At 56.6% G+C, this 24,168-nt stretch overlaps 1 protein-coding gene and 1 long non-coding RNA gene across 3 annotated transcripts; both read right to left on the bottom strand.

Annotated features, from left to right (window-relative positions):
- Window positions 1-159: 159 nt before the first annotated feature.
- Window positions 160-9,436, bottom strand: RSPO4 (R-spondin 4). 2 transcript variants are annotated; one of them, XM_056507358.1, is made up of 6 exons: window positions 9,119-9,436; window positions 8,282-8,674; window positions 5,135-5,323; window positions 4,729-4,872; window positions 4,453-4,638; window positions 168-1,556 (listed from the first exon to the last, which is right to left on the bottom strand). In XM_056507358.1, the coding sequence occupies exons 2-6, from the start codon at window positions 8,358-8,360 to the stop codon at window positions 1,483-1,485; spliced, it is 672 nt and encodes a 223-aa protein (XP_056363333.1). In that variant the 5' UTR covers window positions 8,361-8,674; window positions 9,119-9,436; the 3' UTR covers window positions 168-1,482. The 2 variants fall into 2 exon arrangements, with proteins under 2 accessions (XP_056363331.1, XP_056363333.1); XM_056507356.1 differs by having other exon boundaries at window positions 160-1,556; window positions 8,282-9,436.
- A 574-nt stretch (window positions 9,437-10,010) lies between these two features.
- Window positions 10,011-20,800, bottom strand: LOC130261291 (uncharacterized). The gene is made up of 2 exons (XR_008841965.1): window positions 20,607-20,800; window positions 10,011-13,041 (listed from the first exon to the last, which is right to left on the bottom strand). It is a non-coding gene; the product is annotated as an uncharacterized LOC130261291 (long non-coding RNA).
- Between the last annotated feature and the right edge of the window lie 3,368 nt (window positions 20,801-24,168).

Raw genomic sequence — 24,168 nt, 5'->3', positions numbered from 1 at the left:
TCCTCAGTACCCCAGTGCTGGAGGGGAGGGGCAGGGCAGAGTGTCCCCCCAAATTACAGAGCTGGGGAATGCGGGATTGCACCGTGGCCGTGGCCAGCATCCCAGACCCCCTCCGGCTGCAACTCGTGGGAATGGGGAAAACAGGGAGGCAGCAGCGATGCCGGGGGTTTAATCCGTTTATTTGTCATGAAGCGATCGGAGGAGCCGTTCTGGCAGCTTTGTGCCGGCTCTGGGGCTGGCTCGATGCTGACACCCAGCGCTCCCGTCCTGAAGGATCTGTGCAGCCCCCGCAGCCTCGACACCCCGCGGCCAGCCCCGGCCTCCCCCTGCTCACGATCGGGACAGGGACGGGGAGTCCGGACACCGGCAAACCCCAAATGCAGAGCTGCCTGCCTCTGGGCAGGGATTTAAGCAGACACATGGTGTATATACCGATAGAGCTCTCTGTGCCGGAGGACACACACAGAGCGTGGCAGGGAGGGACAGACTGGCAGGCCTGGGCTCAGCACCCCCCGGTGATGGCTGGGAGGGAACTCAGCAACCCCTGGTGATGGCTGGGAGGGAACTCAGCAAGCCCTGGTGATGGCTGGGAGGGGGTTGCAGCGCTGTTTCCAACACATCCCAGTTTGGACATGCAGCAGCACACCCTGCCTGGGCTTGCACTTGCACTGTGCGTGTCCCAGTCCTAGACCGAATACACTGCGGTCACCCCAAATTCCTGTGCCCACATCCAGCTGGGAGAGAAGCTCTCTGACCCTCTCTGTGAGCCTGAGAGCAGCAGGATTTGGCCCATGAGGGTGCTGGTGCTGGGCTGGCATGGTCCCAGAAGGGTTGTCAGTCTGGAGGTCCAGCTGCTCTCCAAGACTCAGGAGAGCAGGATTTGGCCCTTGGTTGTGCTGGTGGGGATGCTGAGCACCAGGCTGGACTGTTTTGAGCGATGGCACAGTCCCCACTGGGGTCCCAACCCCGGGAGTTCTGCTGCTTCCCATGCCTGTGGCTGAGGATTGGCGACACTACCCAGCACCTGGAGCAGCACTGTGCCCCCCAGCTGTCCCATAAAATCGGACCTTGTGGAGCCAGGGCATCTCCCAGCCCTGGGGAACACTATCCAGGCAGGCATCAGCTTCATTAGCAGGGTCCAACCTTGGTCTAACCCTATCCCACCCATCTGGAGGAAGGGAAGGATGGAGCAGGCTAGGAGAGAGGGAAGACCAGAAGAATAAAAGAGCCACCCCCTCCCCAAGCCCTAGGGCTTTGCTTTGGATATTGCAAATTAGATTTTCTGAAAAGGAAATGTTTTACAGACCATAAATTGTCTCGAAAGAAAAGGGGGATGGGGGGGGCAGAGAAAATTGTGCAGTTTTTTTTTCCTTTTTTTTTTTTTTTGTGGATGGAAAACCAGGGCTGATGTGACTGGAGCACCGTGGCAGGAGCTGGCTGGGAGCTCCTCCCATGACACCCCAGTTGGCATGCTGGTGCCTGCTAGGTGCTCGTGTGCCTTTCTGTCTTCGGCTTCTTCTGTCGCTTTTTGCCTTTATTTTTGGGTTCGGTTTTCTCTGCAACAGAAAAAGGAGGAGAAAAAGAGAGCTCTCTCATTGGCCAGGCAACACGATCTGACCTGAGCCCCATCCATGGGATGCCGATCCCATATCCTCCCTCGGGGTGGACCCAGTTTCTGATTTTGGGGACCCCAGAGCCCTTGTCTGGTCATGAAACAGCAATGTGGGTGTGTGGGGGGTGTGATGATGGCATGGGCAGAGGGACACTGGCGTGTTGTACCCACATGGCTGGACTCTCTGTCCTGGTACCCCAAAATCCCTTGGAATGAGGTGGGGCAGCTCAACAGAAGCAGAAGAGAAAACCCAGCTTCTCTCTAAGCAAGGACTGTGAGTGTTGGAGAGGAGCAGTGGTTGCACCAACACCCCAAAGCCATGGCACAGCCGTGCTCTGCTCTGCCATGATGTGGGAACCTGGCCACCACCATGGGACCCAGAAAGCCCTGGGACGATTTAGGCATGGTGGGAAGCAAGGAGGCTTTGGGAGCATCCTTGCATAGGTGCTAATTCTCTGTCCCTATGGATGCTCTCCACGTGTGGATGGTTCCCACAACCAACGTGCTGGTGGAGCCTGGATGCATCCCAGGTCAAACCACAGCCAGCTTTCCAGGGTGACGCTGCTGGGACCCAATTCTTTTCTCACACCCTCCAGCTGGCCGAGGTGTTGGTGCTGGGATATCAAAGAAAAAGGGATTCAGGATAAACCTTGCTGTACCATGGGCTCCAGTGGGAGGGAGAGTCCATGCTACAGATCAGAATGGCTGCCCCAAAAACTGGGCAGCTTTGTTGGTCCTTTACCCCCTGCACCCACACTCCAATTAGAGTCACACGTTCAGTGGGGGGTTCAGCGGTGCAAGGGGCACAAGGGACCATGACTGTCTCTGGTGCTGCGTGTGCCAGCACTGCTGTCCCCAGTTCCTTCTGAGGGCTCCAGTTCTTGTCCTGCCTGGCTCTGAAACCTTGTTTCTTGGCTCTGATCTCCAGACAGTTGCCACCCACAAAGGAGAGGGCACGGCACGCACGCCAAGCGTCTGGAGAGCGGGACAGACACCCAAGGCAGATTTACAGCAGAGCGAGGGGTTTGTGCCATGGCCAAGTGCTGCAGCTTTTCCCTTCCAGCCGCCTGGATGGCTCAGAAGTGGTGGCACAAATCTCTCATCACACGGTCGGGTTCAGCTGCCTGCCCTGGCTCGCCTGGGCTGGGGGTGTCTCGGATGCATCAAGTGAACTCCTCGTCCTCCTCCAGCATCTGGATCCCATAACCCAGCACTTGGCCAGGCGGGCAGGAGCCTGGGAGTGAGGGCAGATGCACGCTCTGCCGTGGCAGGGACTCTGAACTGCCTGCCCAGGAGAGGGAGATATGGAGGGGCTGCTCTCTCCTCAGAGGGCTGCTTGGGGGTACTCATGGGATTCCTTCTGCTGGACAGGGGACAGGCCTGTCTCTGAATCTGATTCCAGACAGCAGCCTCAAGAGTAGAGTCCTGCCAGTCCCTGAGCCCATCACCGTAGCCCCAGGGCTTCCAGCAGAGGCAGGAGGCCAAGCACTTTTCTGGGTTGCCAGTGCCTTCCCAGTAACCTAAAAAGATGAGGTGCCCCTGGAACACAGGCACAGCAGTCCTGCCAGTGGGACCCTGCTGTGTGCCAGGCAGGGCAGGGCATGGGCATGGTGCTCCAGGACACAGTGCTCTGGAGCAGCCTGTCCTCCCACACTAAATTTCTTGAATCAAACTGTCACCAGCTCTGCGGGTCTGGAGCTGCCACACACCAGCAGGGAGGGGAACATCCTCAAAATCGATGCCACCTGGCACCCCAAAGACATGAGCTGAGACCTGGGTGGGGAAGGGAATCAGCTCCTCTGCACTGTCAGCAGGAAAATATTACTTATGATTGATGGTGCTGGGATGTAGCCTCTCTCCTGGCTCCGTGGCCCTCGCCCAGCACGCACGTCCTCTGCTGTTGCCCCCCTTCCTCATCCTTTTTCTCTCCACCCTCGCAGTCCTGTCCTCTCTGACCCCCGCCACGCTGGCGGTGCCGGCCAGCCCATCCCACAGAGTGATCCCGCAGCTCCGAACCGCAACCCGCGGTGGCTCAGATCTGCTGCCAGGCACTACAGATCGGTATCTCATGCATCCCCCTTTCTGCCAGTTATTAAGTGGAGATTTATTAGGGTAGCTTCAGTCCAGACGCCTGCATCCAAAAATGACATCAGCCATGTCCTGGTTCCCCTCGCCAGCCCTGCACCCGTGCACGCAGCGCCTGGACAGAGCCTGCAGTGGCTCTGGTGTGTGAAAGGTGGGGAGCCTTAAGCAAGGAGACCCCAGCTTGGGAATGAGGTGGGGGGAAGTGCAGGAGCATGAGCAAACATCTGTCCAGATAAGCCATGGAGGGGGACTGTGCCCTGGGGTGTCTCCCAAAACTTTGGCCATCAGAAATCCCCTGGGTGATGCCCTCCTGCTCCATGAGCGTTCCAGCTTTTGGGAAGCTCAGAGGTTTTTGCAGGAACCTCCCATGAGTGTCTCAATCCTCCCTACCCACAGCTGCAGTACAGAAAGCCTCCCTTCACGTCGTGGCAGGATGGGAGCTGGAGCTCGTCAGCCTCATCCCACCACGGCGGTTTGTGCCAGTGCCCAGCCCAGCCCAGCCCAGTATAGAAGGGGATACTGGCTCATCCCAGCCAGTCTCAGGGGCTGCCAGGTGGGAGCAGCCAGCCCTAGGGCTGCTTAGCACATGTGCCTGAGATGACGGCTTTACCCAAAATTTCAAAATGCTTGGGAGATGACAGCATGGCTCGCGGGCCACCGCCAGACCCCTGCTGCCACCATCCTCCTGCAGCGCCCCTCGGGCTCTCTTTGGAGGGACGCGAAGCTGTCCCCAGCCCCGGCGGCGCGGTGCTCACCTCCCGGGCAGTGCTTCTTCATGCGGCACCTCCTGGTTTCCAGCAGCGCGGGGCAGGCAGTCCCCTCCTCCTGGGCAGCCTCCGGCACCTCCCGCACCCGCGTCTCCACTCCCCACTTGCAGCCGCAGGTCCGGCTCTCGTGGGTACAGGCGCTCCACTCGCTCCACGGCCCCGGCTCGCACGTCTCTGCAGGGACGGGGACAGAACGGATTTGTGACCCCTCGGCGCCAGGCGCGTCCCCAGGGACGGCGGACACGGGGTGCGGGTGCTGCTTACCTTGGCACTCGCGGGTGCCGGGCTGCGCCGCAGTGCCGGGGGGACACTGCCGAAAACACTGGCCCTTGTACAAGTAAAACTTGTCCTTGCACTTCATGCAGAAGTCTCTGCTGAAGCAGCTCTCGCAGCTGGGCGACCTGCACTCTGCCGGGAGGGACGGCGGGTCAGCCGAGCCACCCCCGGCACCTACCGGCGGCCCAAAACCTGCGGGGTCCCGGCTGCAGCTCTGGGCAAGGGAAAAGCGGACGAAGCCCCCCCAGCCCGGCCGTCCCTGGATCCAGCGCCAGCAGGGATGCTGTGGGAAATGAAGCCATCGCCCTTCCCGCAGCACTGGGACCCGCAAGACGCCGAGGGGAGCAGGGAGCACTGGAAGGAGCAGGGGGACCCCGGCTGGCGCGGGACGTACTTGTGCATCTGTTGACCTCCAGACCCCGCACACCAAAGTAGCCTGGGGGACAAGTGTGGACGCACATCCCGTACTGGCGGATGCCGTCCCTCCAGATAAGCAGGAAGAGCCGGTGGTGGCAGGTGATGCAGCCGTTGTCCTCAGAGCACAGCACGCAGCCCGTGCAGTTTTCCAGCAGGCCGGCACTCGCTGCGGGGACAAATGGAGGAGAGGAGAGGGGCTGTGGCACAGGTGCCGAGGTGGATCCCAGCCCCGTGGCAGCCTCTCTCTGACACACAAGGGTGACAACACTGTCTCCCTGAAAATGCCACCCCACCTCTCTCTGCTTCTCAGATCCCCACCTCTGTCCATGCTGGCAGCAAAGGGACACACGGAGCCACCAGTCCTTCATCACTGCAAGATCCAGGCTGAGGGTTTGCCCCATGCCCAGCACTGCCCATGGGTGACAGCCTGAGCCACATTCCAAGCCAGCCTTGCCCATCCCGTGAGAAGTGGGACAGCCACTGGGTCAGTGGGTAGAAATACGATCTGACCTGGATTAATCAGTCGATATCTGTGAAGTGTCAGAGGACAAAGGGCATTTTGGATGCACTCAAGAGGAGCTGAGAAAAGGAGCTGCCTGTTTGCTGCCTCCCTGGCTGCCTGTGCTGTACTCCCAGCCTGTTGGAGGGTGACTGACCCCGAGGTGGGTGACCTCTGTTCCCAGAGACAAGGACAAGGTGCCAACATCCACCAGGCAATTGCTCCTGCTCTCCAAGCCCACAGAAAAGCAGCCTGGAGGGATGCTCCTGGCACAGGGGCACTTTGCGAGCTGGGAAGCATTGAGTTCTGGGGGATACACATGCTCTGCGTGTTTTTGCAACCCAGGCTGTTGGGGTATCACAAAAGCTGCCATGGAACTCCTGCATGCAGGCGTCCAATGCCATCACCATGCCCCTGTGTTGGGAACTGTTTACTTGGCTCTGGCACCACAGCCTGAGTAGCAGTGACAATGCCAGAAGCCCCATTACAGCACACTTAGGATCTGGGCTCTATAGAACCATTAAATCACAGAATGGTTTGGGTTGAAAGAGACCTTCAAGATCATCTCAAACCCCTGGCCATGGGTAGGGATGCCTTCCCCTAGACAAGGTTGCTACAAGCCCGAGCCACCTGCTGGGTGCTGCCCAGCATAGACACACTCAGCTTTGGGAGCAGTGCCTGGCACTGGTCCCTCTGACCCCAAAAGCTGCATCAGAAGGGTCCCACAGCTGTGGGGCTGGGCCAGAAATGCTGGGGAAGCCAGGAGGATGCTGGCAGAGGATTCTGTAGACCATGATGGTGGGTGATGCCTCTCAGCTCTGTGCGCTGGCACAAGCCACTCCATGGTGCTGTGGTGCCTTGCAGTTGTCCCCAAGCTGGCCCATCCCAGTCCCTTCTCCTGGGCACACTGTCTGGGGATGGCAGCACTGCCAGGAGCCTTCATTAGAGCTGCGTCTGCTGGGAGCGCTAACGAAGCACCTTGGACCCATTAAGTTGTTATGGTCTCCGTTACATATTTACCAAAGGCTGACAACATTTGTGTTCCTGGCTGCAGCTGGAGTCGCTTCCCTTGAGACCCATGGATTTACAAGCCTCTTTCCCTTCCCTAATTCTTTTTGATATTTACGGGTTTTTTTGCTGCTCTCCTTCCACCTCCAGCCAGGGCAAAGAAGATGGGGAGCCCTGGATGGGCTCCAGGGCCTCCTTCCTCTCACTGGTTTTGGAAATAATCCCATGCTATGAAGCTGGAAGAAGTGGGGTCGTCCTCCTCAACTCCACAGTGCTGCTGGCACGGGACATGTATCTGTGCCACTGGGAGTGACACTGTGAGCCACCACAGAGAACAACAGAATGTGGCTCACTTTGAAACCATGGGCTTGGGGATTAGGGACAATTGGTGGGTTCATCTCTTACTCTCCAGTGGTGATGGCAGAGTGCAGGACTGAGCTGGGATGGGCACTGGGCATGGGGCATAGTGGGTAGTTGAGCTGTGCTGGACATGAGTGTGACACCCCCATCTCTGTCCACCCTATGCCCAGTCCTGGTGGGAACCATGAGTCCCTGGGGCACTGGACTGCCCAGACCAGAGCTCCTAGTGGCAGTAGGGAGGCTGTGGGGTGCTGCAGCATCTTTTGTGGCTCCTGGGCCCTGTGCTAGCTTTTCTGTGTGGGTTATCCTAGGCATATAACATGTCCAGGGTGTGAAGCCATGACCAGAACCCCAGCTGCCAAGACCTGAGGCCTTTGGAGAATTATACTACCCAGCATCAAGCACTGGTATCTGAAGCCCCTCTTGGTGCTTGGCTGTTTTCTATCAGGGGTGTTTTGGCCACCAGCCTGGCCACCCACATCATCACATACACCTACTGCCTCCGCATGCCTTTAACATGGAACAACTTCAAGGGAAGCTCTCCGAGCTCCAGCCTGGTCCTGGGAGGTCCAGTTCTTACCCTGGCACATATTGGCCCCAAGACCAAGGCATTCCTGGCACAGAGCTGAGAACCAGCCCTGGATCCACTCCACACAGCCAGCTGGCACTGCCTGGCACTGCCCCGTGAGGGACATGAGCCAGTGCCCGATGGAGGGGGCACATGCCTCAGCACACCCCAGCACACCCTGCCCTTGCCAAGGCACTGAGCATTGGCTCAGCTGGTGCCTCTTCCTGGGGAAAAGATGGGGCAGAGCACAAGCAGTGCCTGCCATGGCTCTGAGCATCCTTCCTGGAGGTTTTACTCCTAAGGCATTTAGTGTGTTATGCAGAGAAAAACAGCCCATTTTGTGCTATCCCCACTGTGTCTGGCTCTGCTGGGGTTTGCAGAGCTGATCCCAGTGCCAGACAGTGTCCCTTGTGTCCTGCTAGCCCTAAAGGCAGGGCTGGCCCTGGGCAGGCAATGCTAAGGGGCTGTGCTCTGCATCTTCCCGCACTGCCAAGCCAGCCCCACACCAGAGGGGAACACAGATGGTCCCCAAAAGGGCTCAAGGAGAGACGTTGAGGTTCTGCCAGTTCCTGGCACCTCCAGCCTGGTTCCCAGCTCCTTCCAGCTCTGTGCAGGCAGGACAGGCAGCCTGGTGTCCCAGAGCCACCCTGCAGGACCCGAGCGGGACAAGCCCACTGCGCACACTGTACCTTGCTTCTTCCACCGGTTCTGCGTGAGCATTTCCATGGAGCTGATGAATAACAGCAACATGAATATTATCCACTGCATCTGGGCAGGAGTGATGTCGGACAGGGAAGAAATCAAATCATCCAAGCGGCTGGTGGGCTCGGCTCCTGCCAGAGCCGGTGAGGGGTGGTGGGAGGGCGACGAGCGGCTCCGGGCTCACAGCATCCCAACACGAGCTTCGGACACACAGCCACACTTGAGGGCAGCTTGAGCCGGCGACAGGGGGGCAGGCTGCGGCTGTCAGGCCCGGGGAGTGCTCATGGTGGTGGGGAAGTGCCGGCTGCTCCAGGGAGCTCTGCCTTTATAGTCAGTGTCAGCCCCCTCTCCTCACCCTCCCTTTCAAAATAATAATAATCCTAAAAAAAAAAATAAAAAATAAAAAATCCCCCAGCAGCAACAAAGCGACTGGCAAACGCCCTGGCTGGATCCCCCCGGAGCACTCCAGCCACCACCTCGGCTGGGAACCGTCCCGCCGTCCCGCCGCGGTCCGACTGTCCCGCTGCCATCCCAGCGCCGGGGTCACAGCGAAGCCCCCTGCGATTTTGGGGGGGTGGAGCCAGGAGGGTGACGCTGCCTGCGCCGGCCCCCCCGGCTCAGCCCCCCCAGCTCAGCCTAATCCCTGCAGGGCTGGGGGCCAGCGGCAGCCCCCGGGCAGGGCTGAGCCCCCCGGGCAGGGCTGAGCCCCCCGGTCGCCGGGAGCCGAGGTGGGGCTCCGGCAGCTCCGGCGGCGGCTGTGGGTCTGCCCCGGCTGTCCCCAGGATTGCAGCTGACTCTGATTTTCCGAGCGCTTCTTAACTCACCTCCTTCCGAGCTGCGGGAGCGAAGCTGAGCCGAGCTGAGCTGTGCCAAGCTGTTCCAAGCCAAGACGAGCTCACGGAGCTGTTCCGGGCTGCCATGCGGCTGTCCACACCCCTTGTCCCACGCTGTGCCCCCCAAAACTCACCCTAGGGTCTGTGCTTGAAGCGGGATGCAGGACAGGATGGGGACATCACACTCACCAGGTACCCGAGGTGACCAAAAGGCGCAGGTCCCTATCCCGGGAGCCCCACGTGCTCATGCCGTAGTGCCAGCCCTGTGCCAGGAGCCGTACCCTGGAACAGCCTGGTGACCTCCCAACCAGGGCTGCAAGGCCACTGGCCACCAGTGACGGCCACCAGTGACAGCCCCAGTGACAGCGCATTCACTCCTGTCATCACCACGTGCCCCCCCAGAGGGGGCACAGAGAAACTCTGGGCACACAGGATCCTCCAGAGCACCCTGGGGCAGATCATCCCCCCCTGCTCATCCCACACACCAGCGAGCTGCAGGACTCCTTTCCACTTGGGATGCTCTGGGTCTGCATTGCCTGGGAGGGACGAATGGGCAGGGGGCTGCTGAGAACCAGCAAACTCATTGCCCCAGAGTGGATCACCCACGGGACTGCAGATGATGGGTCCATCAGTGTCCTGGGGTGTCCAACCATGCCCAGGGACAGTATATTTGGGTTAATCCCCTCTCTACCCCTCGAATTTCTCCCTCCTGTTTCCCTTCTCTCCCTCAGCCCCCCCTGAGCCTCTCTCCCCACTGCTCCCATCCGGCACTGCTGCATTTCATTCCTCAAGGGTTAATGATCAGACAACAAAGGAGCCATTTCAGACCCCTTTGGCCTCACTGTAGGAAAGCAGGAGAAATAACTGAGGAAACCAGGAGTAATAATGGTTGGGATCACTTCGGGGTTTTTTTTTTTTCTAATTATGAAATAAATTGAAAAATTACATATAAAATGCACAAATTGCAGCATCTGGCTCAGCTGAAATTTCCATAAACAACCAGACCTGCAGCATGGCATCACCGTCAGGAGTTTGCAAGGGCTGGGGGGGCCCATGTGGACATGGGGATGTTGCTGCCATCCCAGCACAGAAAAACAGGAACATGACAATGGCACTGGGGATATCTGAGTGTCTCCAAATCCTGGCTGCAGGCAGCTGCATTGGTGTGGATTGCCGTGACCGGGATGAGACGCGGGTGCCACAGGGCAAGGAGCTTCCCCAAGTCCTGCTGGGTGCCAGCCCAGCTGCCCTGGAGCCAACAGGGAATTTCCTAGTCTAGACCTGGAAGGCAAACACTGGGCAAGGGCCAGGGAAACACCTCACTCCTGGTCACGCTCACCGGCTGCTGGCATGGGTGAGCGGATATTGGCACAAGCCTTGCCAGGGTGACCTGTCACTGGAGGATGTGTTAATTAGACAGCACTTGTTAGTGCTGGATCCTGGGGGCACCACGTGGCCATTGCTCAGCCCATCTCCAGCTGTTTGGGATCTCGGGGGATTTGCCGAGGGTGGCATAGCCGCTGTCTCCGTGCCCCTGCTGCTGTGTGCCAGGTATCCTTGAGATAGAGAAATCCACGCGTTTCCTTTAATTTGTCTATTTATGCCAAATCCAGCTGTCGGTGGGAGGAGAGGTGGTGCTCGCTGCTTAACTGGGCACCTGGCAGCCCTCTGTTGTGCTGGGAGAGGTTTGGGGGGCTGCGGGGAGGGGGAAGCCCAGCTGATGATGCCAGGGAAGCACCCGCGGTGACTCAGGGATGATGTCGAGGAGGAAGAAGCGAGGTTGAGCCGCGGGTGCCGCTGGCAGCTCCCGGCTCCTCACGCAGCCCCGCTCCACGCCAGCACAGAGGGAATGAAATGTTCCTCCTCCGTCTTCCAAAGCAGAAGGGAGAAAGTGTCCAGAAAGATAATTTGGAAAGTTTGTTTGACACTTGAGCACACTTTCATCTTCGGAAAAATCTTGGTGACCTTCCAAAGCTGCACCGCCTGCTTCCCGGCACGGCAGGCGCCCCAGGGCACACGCCCGTGGCACCAGCCCAGTGGCTGTTTTCGGGATGCTCAGGGCTCTGGAGGGGACAGTGCGGTCCCGCCGGGCCCACAGGTCAGCAAGGGTGCAGCCACTGAGGATGCACAGGGATGCAGGTGCAGAGATGCTCCCAGCAAAGGTAGTAACGTGAAAATTAAGTGTCTGGAGCTGGCTAGCAGCAGAAGGAGACAGGAAGGGGCAGGGGGACGGAGGGAGCTCCTGGATGAGGGCGGGGTTTTCTCCACAGGTGCCGTGAGCTCCCAGCAGCCACAAGGGCTGGGAGGGATCTTCCCCAGTGCATCCCAGGCGATGAATGTGGGTTTGATCAGGGCAGGGTTTGAGCGGGTGGTAGTGGATAAGGAAGAAAAATACTTGGCATTCCTCTCCCATCATAACAAGCCCAGATGCTTGGACGGTGGCAGCCCACTTCCCACAGGAATGGAAAGTCACAGCTGCTCTCGCGCCAGTTCGGCAGAGGTCCTTTCCCTGCTCTTATGAAATGCCAGCTCCGACTCTCGCCGCAGCGCAGCCCTCGCTGGCCCCCCGTGACACGGCTCCCTCCACCACCCGGACCCCTGGCGGTGGCACTGCCCGTGACCCCGCTCCAGGACAGGCAGAGCTCTGAGCAGCGAAATATGCTGGGAAAGGCCAAGTAGCAGATTTACTGCTGGTGTGGCTGGTGCTTCACATGCAAACATGTTGGGAATACCTGGACTAGCACAGCCCTGCAAGGGAGGAGTGCTCTGGGGAAGCTCATACCGTGGGAAGCGTTAATGGGAAGCAGCTCCTGTCTGGTCAGAGCTGGTGTGAGCAACTCCAGCCTCCTGGCAGCCCAACTCACCACCTCCCATGCCAGCACAGAGCCATGAGGTCCCTCGGTGCTGGGGTGCCATCAGCTCTCCCAGATGAGAAGGAAGGCATGAAGGTGGCTGATTTTAGTGCTGACATTGCCAAGTGCAGCCCGCAGCATGCTCATGGCACATTTATTCTCCCCTCCTCCTCCTCTTCCTCCTTTTCTTTCTCCTTTTCCTTCTTCTCCTCCTCCTCCTCATGCCACACTCCAGCCATTCCTGGGTTTGTGCCACCCGCCATTCCTGCTGTTCTCAGGGATTATGGCATCCCAAGAGGCTTAAGATTTGCCATAAATCAAATTCTTCATTCCAGAGCGAGCTCTGGAGCTCCATATCTCTTCTTGGCTCCTCTGGCTTGCTCCAGTCCTGGACGCCAGCGTGGCTGCACAGCCTTTAAGTGCTCCAGCTGCCAAAACAGGAGCAAAGCCCAAAGAGGGAATTGGCATCAAGTGGCACTGAAGGCCAAGGGGCAGCAAGAGTAGGAGAGGGAGCTGGGAGGAAAGGGAAGATGAGCAGCGAGATGGGAGGGAAGGCTTGGTGTCGAAACTGAATTCCTGGTACATGTCAGCAAAGCAGATTTTCAGTGTTTATTTTATCTCTTTAGTTGAGCCCCTTTGAGGCAGAATATATTAAATGGCCTGACTTTATATAATGGAAATAATTGAAACAATACTCCTGCTTCCAGCTGCAACGTGCCGTGATTTCAGCCAAGAGTGGCCAGCCTCCTCGAGGTGGTGGGGACAGCCGCCGCCGCCGCTGGCGCTTGTTCGCTGGTTATTGTTGACACATGTCAGCTTCGCCTTCCAATTTCCGTCCAGCTGTCAGAGCGGGGAGAACACCCGGCGGCTGGCGCGGGGTGGGCTCAGCGCGGCCAGCGCCGACGGGCGCGGCCCCACGCCGGGCTCCTGCGCCGGTGGGTATGGCTGAGCTGGGATTTCCCAAGGGGAGGTGGTGTTGGGGCAGCCGGGAATGTGCAGGACTTTGGGAGGATGGAGGATGCGCTTGCTGCGTGGATCGTTGGACTGGGACCTCAGCATTCACTGAAAGGAGGAGATGAATATGAATATGTTGAAGGTTTTATCCAACTCTGCCCCAACTCTGCCCCCAGCCGCAGCATCCCTGTGGGAAAGCACTAGCACCAAGTGCTATCCTTGAAGCACCATCAATCTCCATCTCACATGAGCCCATGAAATTCCATCACTGAAAATCTGGCATTGCTCCTTGAGCGGAGATGAATGGGTGAAACAAGCAAACACAAGGAACCACCAACATTGTGCCAGGCCATAAACCAATCCCCATTTGCAGGCAGTGCAAGGTTCTTGGGAAGAGCTGGCAGGAGGTGATAGTAAGAGCAATAGCAGGCAAGGTCTTCGAGGAACTGAGACATGGTGTGAAAAATGCTCAGGGAAGGATTCTTCAAGGAAATAGAGAGTTGCAGTGCAAGTTGCAAGGAGATAGGACTTGTAGTGCAGGACAGTGAGCCTGAAGTTTGGAACAGCTGGACTGCAGATTCCTTTGCTGTAGAGAGCTGGAATTCCCCAGATGAGTTGGGTGCTGCTACTGGGCCCTGCAGGACTGCTCAGCCTGGGCACGGCCTGCTCTCCCAGCAAAGCCAAAGCATCAGTGACCATGGAGCACCCTCCTCTGTGCCAGATGTGACTATCGGCTGCCTCTGCCTTCCCTGCAATGAAAATCATGTGTTTGTAACTGGAAGGGAGCAAGGCAGTGGTATTTTAGTATCTGGCCCTCTTCTATTCTCCTAAGAACCATATATGCCAAATTCCAATAGATTTTTTATTTTTTTTTAATATTTGGACTATTTAAGGAAACTATTGAGAAAGACAGATGGAAGCATCAGTCAGATGGATGTTCCTGGCTCCACGTGAGACAGCACTCAGAAGTACCATTCTTTTTCAAATAATTTTAATGTGACTACATGGTTCCCTCTTGCACATCATTCCCCAGGAGGGTAAATCCTCTGACTCTGGTGGATGACTCTCACCAACTGGAATTCAGCAGAAGACAAAGGCTTTGAGCAGGCTGCTGGTTGGGGATGGGGAAATTCCCCCCCACAGCCACAGAGCCCAGGGAGGGCTGTGGAAGCAGCTTCTGCAGTCGTGGCTCCTTTGCCCATGGCCAGCCCTGCCCATGATCTGCCCTGCCCATGCCCTGGCACAGCTGCAGCTCCCAGTGCATGTGCTCCCAGTCAGGGGATATGGTGAGAGACTAAGCTGACCCTGGGTAGTGAAAAGCAAGCAGGGTGCTCATTTGTGTGCCCTCAGGGAAGGAAAACATGGGATGTGTGGCTGCACCTGAACCTCAGTTTGTGCCAGGGCTGAGAGCCTGATGTAGTGCTGGCATCACTCAGCTGGAACTTGGCCACCAAAGGCTGTAATGGTGTCTCTGTCTCAAAGTTTACTTTTAAGCCATTTTGCTGATAATTCAACTCCAGAGTCTCAGCTCTGGGAACTGCCCTGGGTCCTCTGGTTGCAGCTGAACTTGGACTTTTGCAGCACCCCAACCCTCATGGACTTCTCTTGGCAGCAGGATGTGATCATTCCGTGACAAAAGCCAGCGGCTCCTCAGCTCCTGCCTGCTCTGGCCAAAGCTGCAGGGATGTGCTCATGCTTTGGACACCAAGCCAGGAGGAAGCAGCTTGTCTAGGAGCTTGTCCTTTGATGGACCCTGCTGTGCTGGCACAGGGTTGGGAAACACCCAATCTAAGTTCATGGTCCACAGGAACTGGAATTTGGGTCTCCCATAGGGACATGGATCCCTCCTCACCCTCCCAGGATCCATCCTCAGTCTTGCTGATATCCCAACTCTTGGCTCTATCCCTGGGTCTCGAGGGCACTGCCTCCCATCCCTCCCCTCCAGAACAATCCAGGGATGTGGCACAGAAGGGCCAGCCTGGACTATAGTCACCAGCCCTGCCATGGCTGCCAGCACCCCAGGGCCGGCAGCCGTGTGCCACGGTGACTTATAAAGGCTTTTTTTTCAGAATTCATAACAGGAGGAACACAAACTTTAATATTTCTGAAGTGAAAATGGAGTGATAATTGTATTTAGCCGACATTTGGGAAAATTATTACCACCTGGCAGCCCCATTTGTGGCTGACGTCAAAGAGCACCATAAACCACCATTAGTTTGGAGAACACCAGGGGGAAAAAAAGGAAAAGAGCAGAAATTGTGACCTTTGTATTAAAAAATCCAGGATCAGGAGTATCCTGGGATGCTGGACAGAGCAGGTCCCCAGGGTCTGTTTGCCACCAGGAGTTTGACTAACACTCAGGGGTGCCAGCAGATATGGTCCTCAGAGGTTGAAGGAAAAGACGTGGAGAAAAATGTTCCCCTTTTAATTTTTTTCAGTCGTTTATATCCTGTTTATGCCACTAACAAATTCAATTTTCAAGAGCTGGAATTAAGACAAAGCCTGAGCTGTTTAAAATGGGTTGTGGGCAGCTCCTGCTTGAAGCACACAGAGGAGGTTCATCACCCCAAAAAAGCACGAAATTGCAGGAGTGGGGAGAAAAGGGGGTTGAAGCAGGACAGTGGAGCTGAAGCAGTGATGCAGAGGATGCCATTTGGGTGCCCTGAGCCTCTTTCATGCCCATTTCTGAGTGCCCTTGCTGCTGTAGTTGGAGGAGGGATACAAGGGCATGGTCTCCAACTGGTCCCTAGTGCCATGGCCGGGCACAAAGCCGTGGCAGCAGGCTCTGGCTCATGGAAAGAATTCTTCACTTGGGAATTCAAGCAAAAATGATTAAATGAAGTAAAAAATGTGTGCTGCACTATGAAAGCAGAAAAAGAACATTTCCAAATATCCCCAGCCTCCTCTGCACCCCGCACGCACTCCAGGCGCTCTCAGCCGCCACCTCTCCTTCCCACGGTGTTTCAGGGGATTCATGGCTCCCCACCACAGGGAGAGCTCTGCCTCAGCTCTGAGGCAACCACAACATGGAGAGACATCACAACCTGATGCCCTCATCTCTTTCCATCCATCCCCACTCTTCCTGGCTGTCTGGGAGGCTCCCAACAGAACCAACCCGGCCATCCATTGCAGCAGGGAAGTTCCAGCACCTTCCTGCAGGCAGAGGATCCCTCCTGCTGAGGTCCCAGCCTTGGCCTAAGGGTGCTCTGGGCTGCAAAGGGTGATTCCAGTCCCAAGGGAACTGATGCTGCTCAGAGTTCCCCTGGAGACAGGGAGTAAACCCGCATCAGTTCTTTGCAGGAGAAGAGATATTCATGTGCTGAGCCATACCCAGGAACCATACCCAGTCCTGTGAGGCTCACAGCAGTGCTTCGCATGGATGGGGATTTCCAGAGTCCTGGCATAGCAGTGTTTTCCCACTGTGGGCCTGGAGCAGGGCTACTTCCAGACATTAGCATTGAGGAAAAAATCCCATCCTACTGTGATGAAAGAGTGATGTTGTGGCATGGCCTCCCCAGGTGCAAAATGCCTCCTCCCTTAGGAAAAGGGGATAATTAATGGCTACTGATGTTTTGAGCTGTTTAACAATGCTGGTTTGTTAATTTGTGCCCTCCTGGAAGATCACACAACAATCTCTGTGCTCCCACACTCTCCCAGCCAGCCCGACAGAAGCAGGGCCAGCAATGGTCCATCAGCCAAACCAGTTCTGGCTCCAGTGCTCCCAGTTCCAGAGGACCCATGGGGATGTCCCTCTATCCTCACATGGGGATGAGCCCCAGCTATGCTGACAATGGCTGGGCTGGGAGTATCTGGGCTTGCAGCAGTTTTGGAGTGTCCCTGTCCTTGGCCATCCCAATGGCATCTCATTGAGCCTCAACCAAACAACTGGAGATCACCAAGACCACAAACAAACAGCACTTGATTAGATTTTTTTTTTTCCTTGAAAAAACAAAGAGAAGAGGAGAATTCATATTTCCTGTTCATGTGAAAGGAATTTGCCAGCATGTGGCAGGGAAAGCAACGCCGGTGGCCTGGAGAAGCCATCACCTCGTGACTCTAGGGGCAAAGAGGAGCCAGGAGGTGGCTGGAAGGGAGGCTCCACACCCAGACACCTGCACAGGGTCACAGGCTGGAGCAGGGAGCCCTTGCCAAGGCTGCAAGCTCCCTAAACCTGGGTGCTGAGAAGAGGCAGGATGGTGTGGCCAGGCCAGGCTCAAGCCCCAGTGCTGCCAGGGTCTGAATGTCTCAGCAAAGCGGCAGCGGCTCCCAGCCAAGGCTTCAGGAAGGAATTTCAGAGAGTTCTTGGTGTGGCCTCTCTTTTCCTAGAACAGATCAAAAGCTGGGATCTGCTCAGCAATCCTCCTCCATCATTTTGCCAAGTTCTCTGGAGGGGTCAGAGGAGCAGAAGTGAGGCTGATCTGAGAAGGCCTCGGCACCCTGGGGTTAGGCAGAGGGATGTGATGGGCAGAGGGGCCATCAGGTGGGGACTTGCATCCCTGCATCCCCACAACCTGAATCTGTGGATCCCTTCATCTCTGGGTCTCTGCATGTCTGCCTCCTCCAAATCCCCACATTCCTGCATCCATACATTCCCTCCCTGCATCCCTGCAGGGATTCCCCACAGCCCTGGAAGGCTGTTCTGTTCTCAGCTTATTCAAATATCCTGCTGTTCTTCCCAGATGGTCAGTGCTGCTGGTTGTCTGGCACATCCTACTGCACTGGACAACTCTGCAGCCCTGGCATCTTGCTCTCGATCGAAGTTACGCATTCACTGAATTCTTCCATTTCCATGTTAATAGTGGATAAATCCTGTTGCATAATTATTTTCCACACCATGTCCCTCCCCTGGCGCTGAGAGGCACCAACCACCCTGCAAAGCTGTGATAAGGGTCAGGCACCCTGGCACTGCAAAGGGGAGTCCTTGTCCCTGGTCCCTTGAGGCTGGGGGAGCTGCTGGGTTTGAGTTTCCAGTCCCTGGACATGTTCAAGGCCAGGTAAAATGGTCTAGTGGAAGGTGTTCCTGACCATGGCAAGAGAGTTGGAATTGGATGATTCTATCATTTCCAAAGCCTCCAGCCCCCTCTTCAATGCTGCTGAGGCTCCAGAAGCCCTCTCAAAACACTGGGGGGTCTCAGCCAGATCTTCACCAGACTCTTCACAAGCCTCTGCATTCTCCTCCAAGCACCCCTCAGGCAGGCTGCAAAGAGGAAATGATGTTGGGGAGAGGCAGGATGCAGCATGCCAGGGGTCCTGTTCCAGGCAGGGACATGGACCAAGGTGCAAAAGCCCCAGGGGGACTGGCAGCAGGATGCAGTACCATCCCCATCCCTGGAACGGGCCCTCCTGCTGGTTCTGGGGACAAAGGCGGCTGCGGGCAAAGGGAGCAGTGGTGTCAGTGCATGGCCAGTTCCCAATTTGCACCAGCCTGGAACAATGACAATGATAATGGTAGAAATAAAGAGATGAAAAATGTGTCTGTGATTTGAAGAAGCTGGAAACACCCAGCATAGGGGACAGAGGGCGGGAGGGTGGCTCCCAACTGGCCATGGTCCCGGCAGCGAAAGGGGTCCCTAATGCCTCCAAGCTGTGGAGCCCTTCATGAGGGAGTGGCGGGGGGGCAGCCTAGCTTTCCACAGTCACATCTTGGGAATAATTCAAAGATTTTCTCGTCGAGAATTTCTTGCCCAGAGTGGCTGTGGGCTTTTATGTCTGCACCGAATGACTGTGAGGGGTTGGAAAGGCAGGCAGGGGCTCAGTGGAGCTCCACAGCCTTGTGTAAAGCATCCGTGTCCTGCTCCCATATGGAGAGCAAAGGAAAGGGAAAGGCTGAGTGGTGGGAAAAACCACAATCATCCAGGCCTCAGCAAATGGCAGGTCCCACTCCAGCACCCCTTTTGAGGCAGTGGCCACATCTCTCCCAGCCTGGTTTTCCGTGCAGGATGAAGTGGGAGCAGGAGGAGGGCATCAGTGGCAGACCATCCCCGGCGCCTGCCATGACAGAGGTGGCAGTGGCTGGTTCCAGTGCCAAACCACATCTCATCCCCTTCTTGGGCTCTTCTCCCTTCCTCCCTGGAATTTTGCCCTCCACTTTTTTTTTTTTTTTTTTTTTAAAGTAATATAAAATTTTTCATAGCCTTTTAAACACTGTAAAAAATTTAATACAAAGGAAATTAAAAAACCCAGAGGAACTATTCTCAAAATAATTTCACAATCCGCACATATCCCTCAGCAAATTGAATTTGTAGGAAATAAAGAACAAAATATGACAATAAAGGGCTTCTAAACAAATCCTAATGTGTCACATATGGAAGTGCAAATGCCAGTCTGTGTGCAGGCACTTGGCAGAGGTGGGTGGCATGTGGGTCGGGGGGCACAGCTCTGTCACCCCCAACACTGCTGGGAGTCCCTGCACTCCTAGGGGCAGCTTGAAGGAGCCAGAGGGGTTTTGCTGCCCCAAACTTCACACCATGAAGCCTGGCTGAGGATGTCTTTCTTGTGTCCCAGCAGCTCCAGCTCTGGTGGCAATGCTGACAGCATGTCCTGCTTCATCAGCCTGGATCCTGACCAGTTTGTGGCAGTTAATTGGGAAAACTTCAAAGGATCTGAACCAGGCCTGTCAGGGTCCCACAGGGTGAGCTGGGAACCTCCTGCCTCACAGAAACTCCCACAGCATGGCTTCCACATGGCCACTCAGCATCCCAGGGGTTTGATGGTGGGCGGACACGGGTGCTTCCTGCACCCCCATCCTCACACCCCCATCCCACACACACACCCAACACCACAAACCCCCACAAAAGCATACCCTTCCCAGATGTTTCTTGTCCAGCTGTGGCCCTGCTTCTCCCCCTTGTTTTTTCCCTCTTCTATTAATAAACCTGGCACCTGAAGAGGAATTTTCCCTGTAAACACCCAGCCTCACACTTTAGTGACTTTTGTTCTGTATTTTAATTAATGAACTGGAAAAAATGTCAATTGTTACCCACCACGGGCACGTGTGTCCTGCAGGCTGCCAGAGACATATCCTCCCTGCTCTGTCCGATGTTGTGGTCACAGGGCAGAGCCACCCTGACCCTTTGCCAAAGGGAAAACAGGGGATATCTGGAGGGTTGTACCCAAATTGCTGTTCCACAGCTGCACCCACACACGACAGCGCTTCAGGGATATCCAGGTGCTCTCCTTTGCCTCGACACCCCATCCCAGATGGTCAATGCTGTTGGTTCGCCATGGTGCAGCCCAGCCCACCACAACTGGACCTCCTCCCCATCCCCAGCCCCACCGGGCAATATGTTGGGCCAGTTTCATCAAGGAATACTCCCCACCAGCCGGGAAGCCCCGAGAACATTGCCTCATCCCAGCCGTGCGTGCCTGGGATGGGGAGAAACGCTGGGGAGCTGCAAAAGACATCCAAAAATGAATGTACTGTCTGCAGCAGCGCTGGGGCTGCAGCCCGGGGGAAGCGCCCGCCGTGTGGCATGGAAGGAACTGCGAAGAAAAGGGTCTTGTGAGGATAGCGGGAGCTGCGCGGCGGGAGCAAGCTTTGCTCTGCAGGCTTCCCGCAGCTCCAGGACAAGCTTGGTGATGGGACTGGCTCTTCCCCCATATGCACTGCCACCTCCTGCTGGCCTCTGCAGAGGGAATGCTCCAGTGGTGTCCCCGCATCCATTCACCCCCACCTTTGGTGCTCTCTGCAGCCGCCGTGACCTCGGGCATCTCTCTCCGTGCTCGGAGCAGGGAGCAGCGCTGCATCCCGGCTTCGCTGGCGGGGCTCAGGCAGCGAGCAGAGGCCAAGCCCGTGTGGGCAGTGCAGACAGGCAGCCCGTGGGCAGGGCGCTGCCCGTCTGGGGCCGGGACAACCCGGCAGCCAGCTTGGGACACCCCGGCAGCCAGCTGCTCCTGCTTTGATGTGGAGTCCCTCAGGCTCTGCACAATGCAGACTGGGGCGGGATTAAGCAAGGGTGATTGATTGTCTTGTTTTGTTCCTCCAAGGCTGTCCTGGACCGCTCGGATTCACAGCTGAGATCCCCCAAGAGCAGGGGCTGGCAGTGTCCACCCAGGCTGCAGGGATGGGGCTGGTGGGGTGCAGGCTCTGGCTGGAGGCAGTGGGCTGGTGGTCTGAACCCTCTGTGCCTCAGTTTCCCCATCACCACTGCCCTCTTGGAAGCTCTTGGTGTCTCTGGATGAAATATATCCCCTGAAACCATCCTCTATTATTCTCAGGTGTGCTGGGCATCACTGGAATTCAGGTCAACAATGGGAGCATAGGAGCCCTACCAAGGGTAAAGCTCATTAGGACTTGAGCATGTTGACCTTCGAAAAATGGAGTTTAGCTCCATCCAGTTGATGAGTCATGACTGTTTGTGCGATGCACTCCCTGCAAGCAAGGTTTCCACCGCAGAACTAACAGGCTTTTCTGGGAAGCACTGGGGTTCTGGGTTTCCTAATTATTTTCAAACCCTACTGGCAGCCTCTCTCTGACAGGGATCATGCCTGCTCGAAGCACAGCACTCAGGCGTGTTTGGAGTCCTGAAGCACTAATTGACTTTAGCTCGGCCTCGCTGCTGAGCGCCGGCTCTCGCAGCCCCAGTCCCTCCTCCTGCCCAAGCCTGCCTGCATGTGGTTTGCATTTCTTCCCCGGAGAAAAAACTCCTTTCTCCTGCTTCAGTGTCATCTTTCCCTGGAATTGAATTTAGGGGAAATGCAGGGGAGGCCGAATTTTCATGGGGTGACTACCTCCCCTCTCAAGGCAATGATGGCAGTGAGGGGAAAAGCCCATTCCAGGAACCCCTGCCCTGGTCCAAGTCCCTGGTGATTTCAGTCACAATCAGGTGGCTCCTCCTGAGCCAGTAAGCCCTGAGGCACTGAGCAGATTGTGGAGGAGCTACTCCAGCACTGCTGGCTCTCCGTGCTATGCAGCAGGGGATCCCATCTTTCCCTCCCACTGTGTGCTAGGAAACGGCTGTGCGCATGGAGCAGGACAGGGATTCTGGTAGAAAACATGGCAGTGCCATCCATCACCCGGCCCTGCTCACACTGGATGATGCATGGGGGGCTTTCCCATCCATGGGAGAGGAGCAGCAGCCTGCAACTCCTGAACATCAGCCAGGGATTATCCACGGCCCCTCTCTGCCTACTCCTGTGAGACTCTGGGCCATACCCAGCACGCACAGCACAGCACAGCACAGTACAGCACAGGGGTGAGCCAGCTGCCCTGGCCGTGCTGGCTGCCACTCCCAGCACAGAGGGCTCATGGGCTGCCAGCGGGGCGGGCGGTTGGGAAATCTGTTTCCTCTTCTGCTCATTACGACACCACAGTGGGCGCATGCAATGGGAGCAGTGAGGCAGTGGGAAAGTATGAAGGTCAGGGGAGACTGCGGTTGGTGTGACGGAGGTGACCCCAGCTGATGCAGCCTTTTACCTGCTCCAAGCACGGCCGTCCAGCTGGGACAGCTCCAGCTACTGCCTCCCCTGGGACATCCCCTCTATCCATGCTCTGCCAGGGAGCAGATCTTTGCAGATCAGGTTCCTGGGTAAAAGAGGGAGGAAAACGGCCAAGGGCACCTTCCCTGGTGCAAGAGCTGGGCGCGAATCATCGTGAACACATGCGAGGCGTCAGGGCACTGGCTGCTCAGAGGGCTTCGCTCAGTTCTCACAGCATCACTCCTGCTCCCAGCTAGGCTCCAGCAGTCACAGAAAGGACATGGCTGCTCCAACGAGGACACCAGCGTGACGGGCAGCCGCCCTGACGCCCTCGCCTTGCAGCAAACTGTGCCAGCTCTGCAATCCTCATCACCTCATTAGTGACTTGGCTGTTGATTCTGACCCAAGCTGGGCTCTCCGTACCTCCCACGCAGTTCGCAGGCCTCTAACTCACATTAGGGGGCTGCATTCATGTGGTCAGTGGTTTTCATCATCAATGAGCCATGGAGTGAGTGAAGCACGGGAGCACAGAAAGGAGACAACAGGGAGTCAGGCAATGTAGGCCAGCACTGTGGGTGCTGGAATAATGGCTTTGATGTAGTGGCAGCCAGCCCTGGGGCCATGGACTCAGGTATGGCAGGGGCCTGCCTCCCAGGAGAGTCCCATGGTGTGAGGATGCATGGAGGCATTCTCTTTTCCTCCCTGACATGCCCATGGAGGGGCGGATCAGGCCAAGGGACACTTGGCACCAAAAGTCACTTCTCAAGAGTGGTCCAGGGCAGCTGACACAACACAGTGTGGGAAAATAGAGGATGAACCTGGAGGTGAGACCACAGGAGGACAAGTTGAGGGCTGGATGGGAGCATGTAATGAGGGGTGAGAGGGTGTGGAGTGGATGGTGGGTGAACAGGGATGGCAGCGATTTGGATGGGAAACAGAAAGCTTGGCAAGCACTCAGCAGAGCTTTGGTGTGATCCTGCTGAGACACCGACAGCTCCTGAGGCCACCAATCCCAAATACCCTGTGCTCCCACACCTGCAGGAAACTGTGCAGGAGCTCTGCAGGAACAGAGGGGGAGTCAAATAGCAGCAGTGGGATACAGGATTCCAGGGGATTCTGGAGGGACACCTATGATTTCAAACTCTGCCTCAGAAGTGCACATTCAAATGGAGCCACTGGTAGGCTCGTGGCCCACCCAGGGCTGGGCTGTGCTGGGAAAGTGAAATGTGGATGCTGTTAAAGCCTGAAACCGCGGCTGCTGCCTGGGAGTGAGCCGAGCCATGGGGTGGAAATGCTGCTGCTGCTGCTCTGAATCACATCTCAGCAACGGAGAAGCTCTGGCTGAGGCATTTCCTGCTGTTCCCAACTCATCCCCATCCGATGCCTCTCTCATGGAACTCCTGTGCTGAAATCCCAGCCCTGTGGAAAATCCACAGCAGCTTTCCTGATGAGTTCAGCTGTCTTCCCTGAAGAAAGGAGTGGCAGAGTATGGCAGGAGGTGTGGTGTCTTTTGGTGGTGATTCCCATGGGACCTGCCAGGCTGTGGTCGGTTGTTCAGCCTCAGTGACTTCTTGAGAGGGAAATGGAAAGAGCGAGCAGTGCAAGTTAATTAATTGACACATAATGAAGTCAAGATGAGCATCCCCCAAGGATCTGAAGCTCAGATTAGGAAAGCAGCAGATGATGGTGTTCCCTGGCTTTGTCCCGAGGCCCAGCCTCCTGCCAGCCACACTGAGGACACTGGCTCTGGCCCAGGGGCATGGAAAGAAAGGCCCTGAATGCTTTTCAATGGCAACTTCAATAGAATTCAGGTGTTAG

This window comes from Oenanthe melanoleuca, chromosome 20 (genome assembly GCF_029582105.1).
Source record: "Oenanthe melanoleuca isolate GR-GAL-2019-014 chromosome 20, OMel1.0, whole genome shotgun sequence".
In the NCBI taxonomy this organism is placed as follows: domain Eukaryota; kingdom Metazoa; phylum Chordata; class Aves; order Passeriformes; family Muscicapidae; genus Oenanthe; species Oenanthe melanoleuca.
The sequence above is the reverse complement of the archived record's forward strand: the minus strand, read 5'-3'. Positions and strand labels throughout refer to the sequence as shown.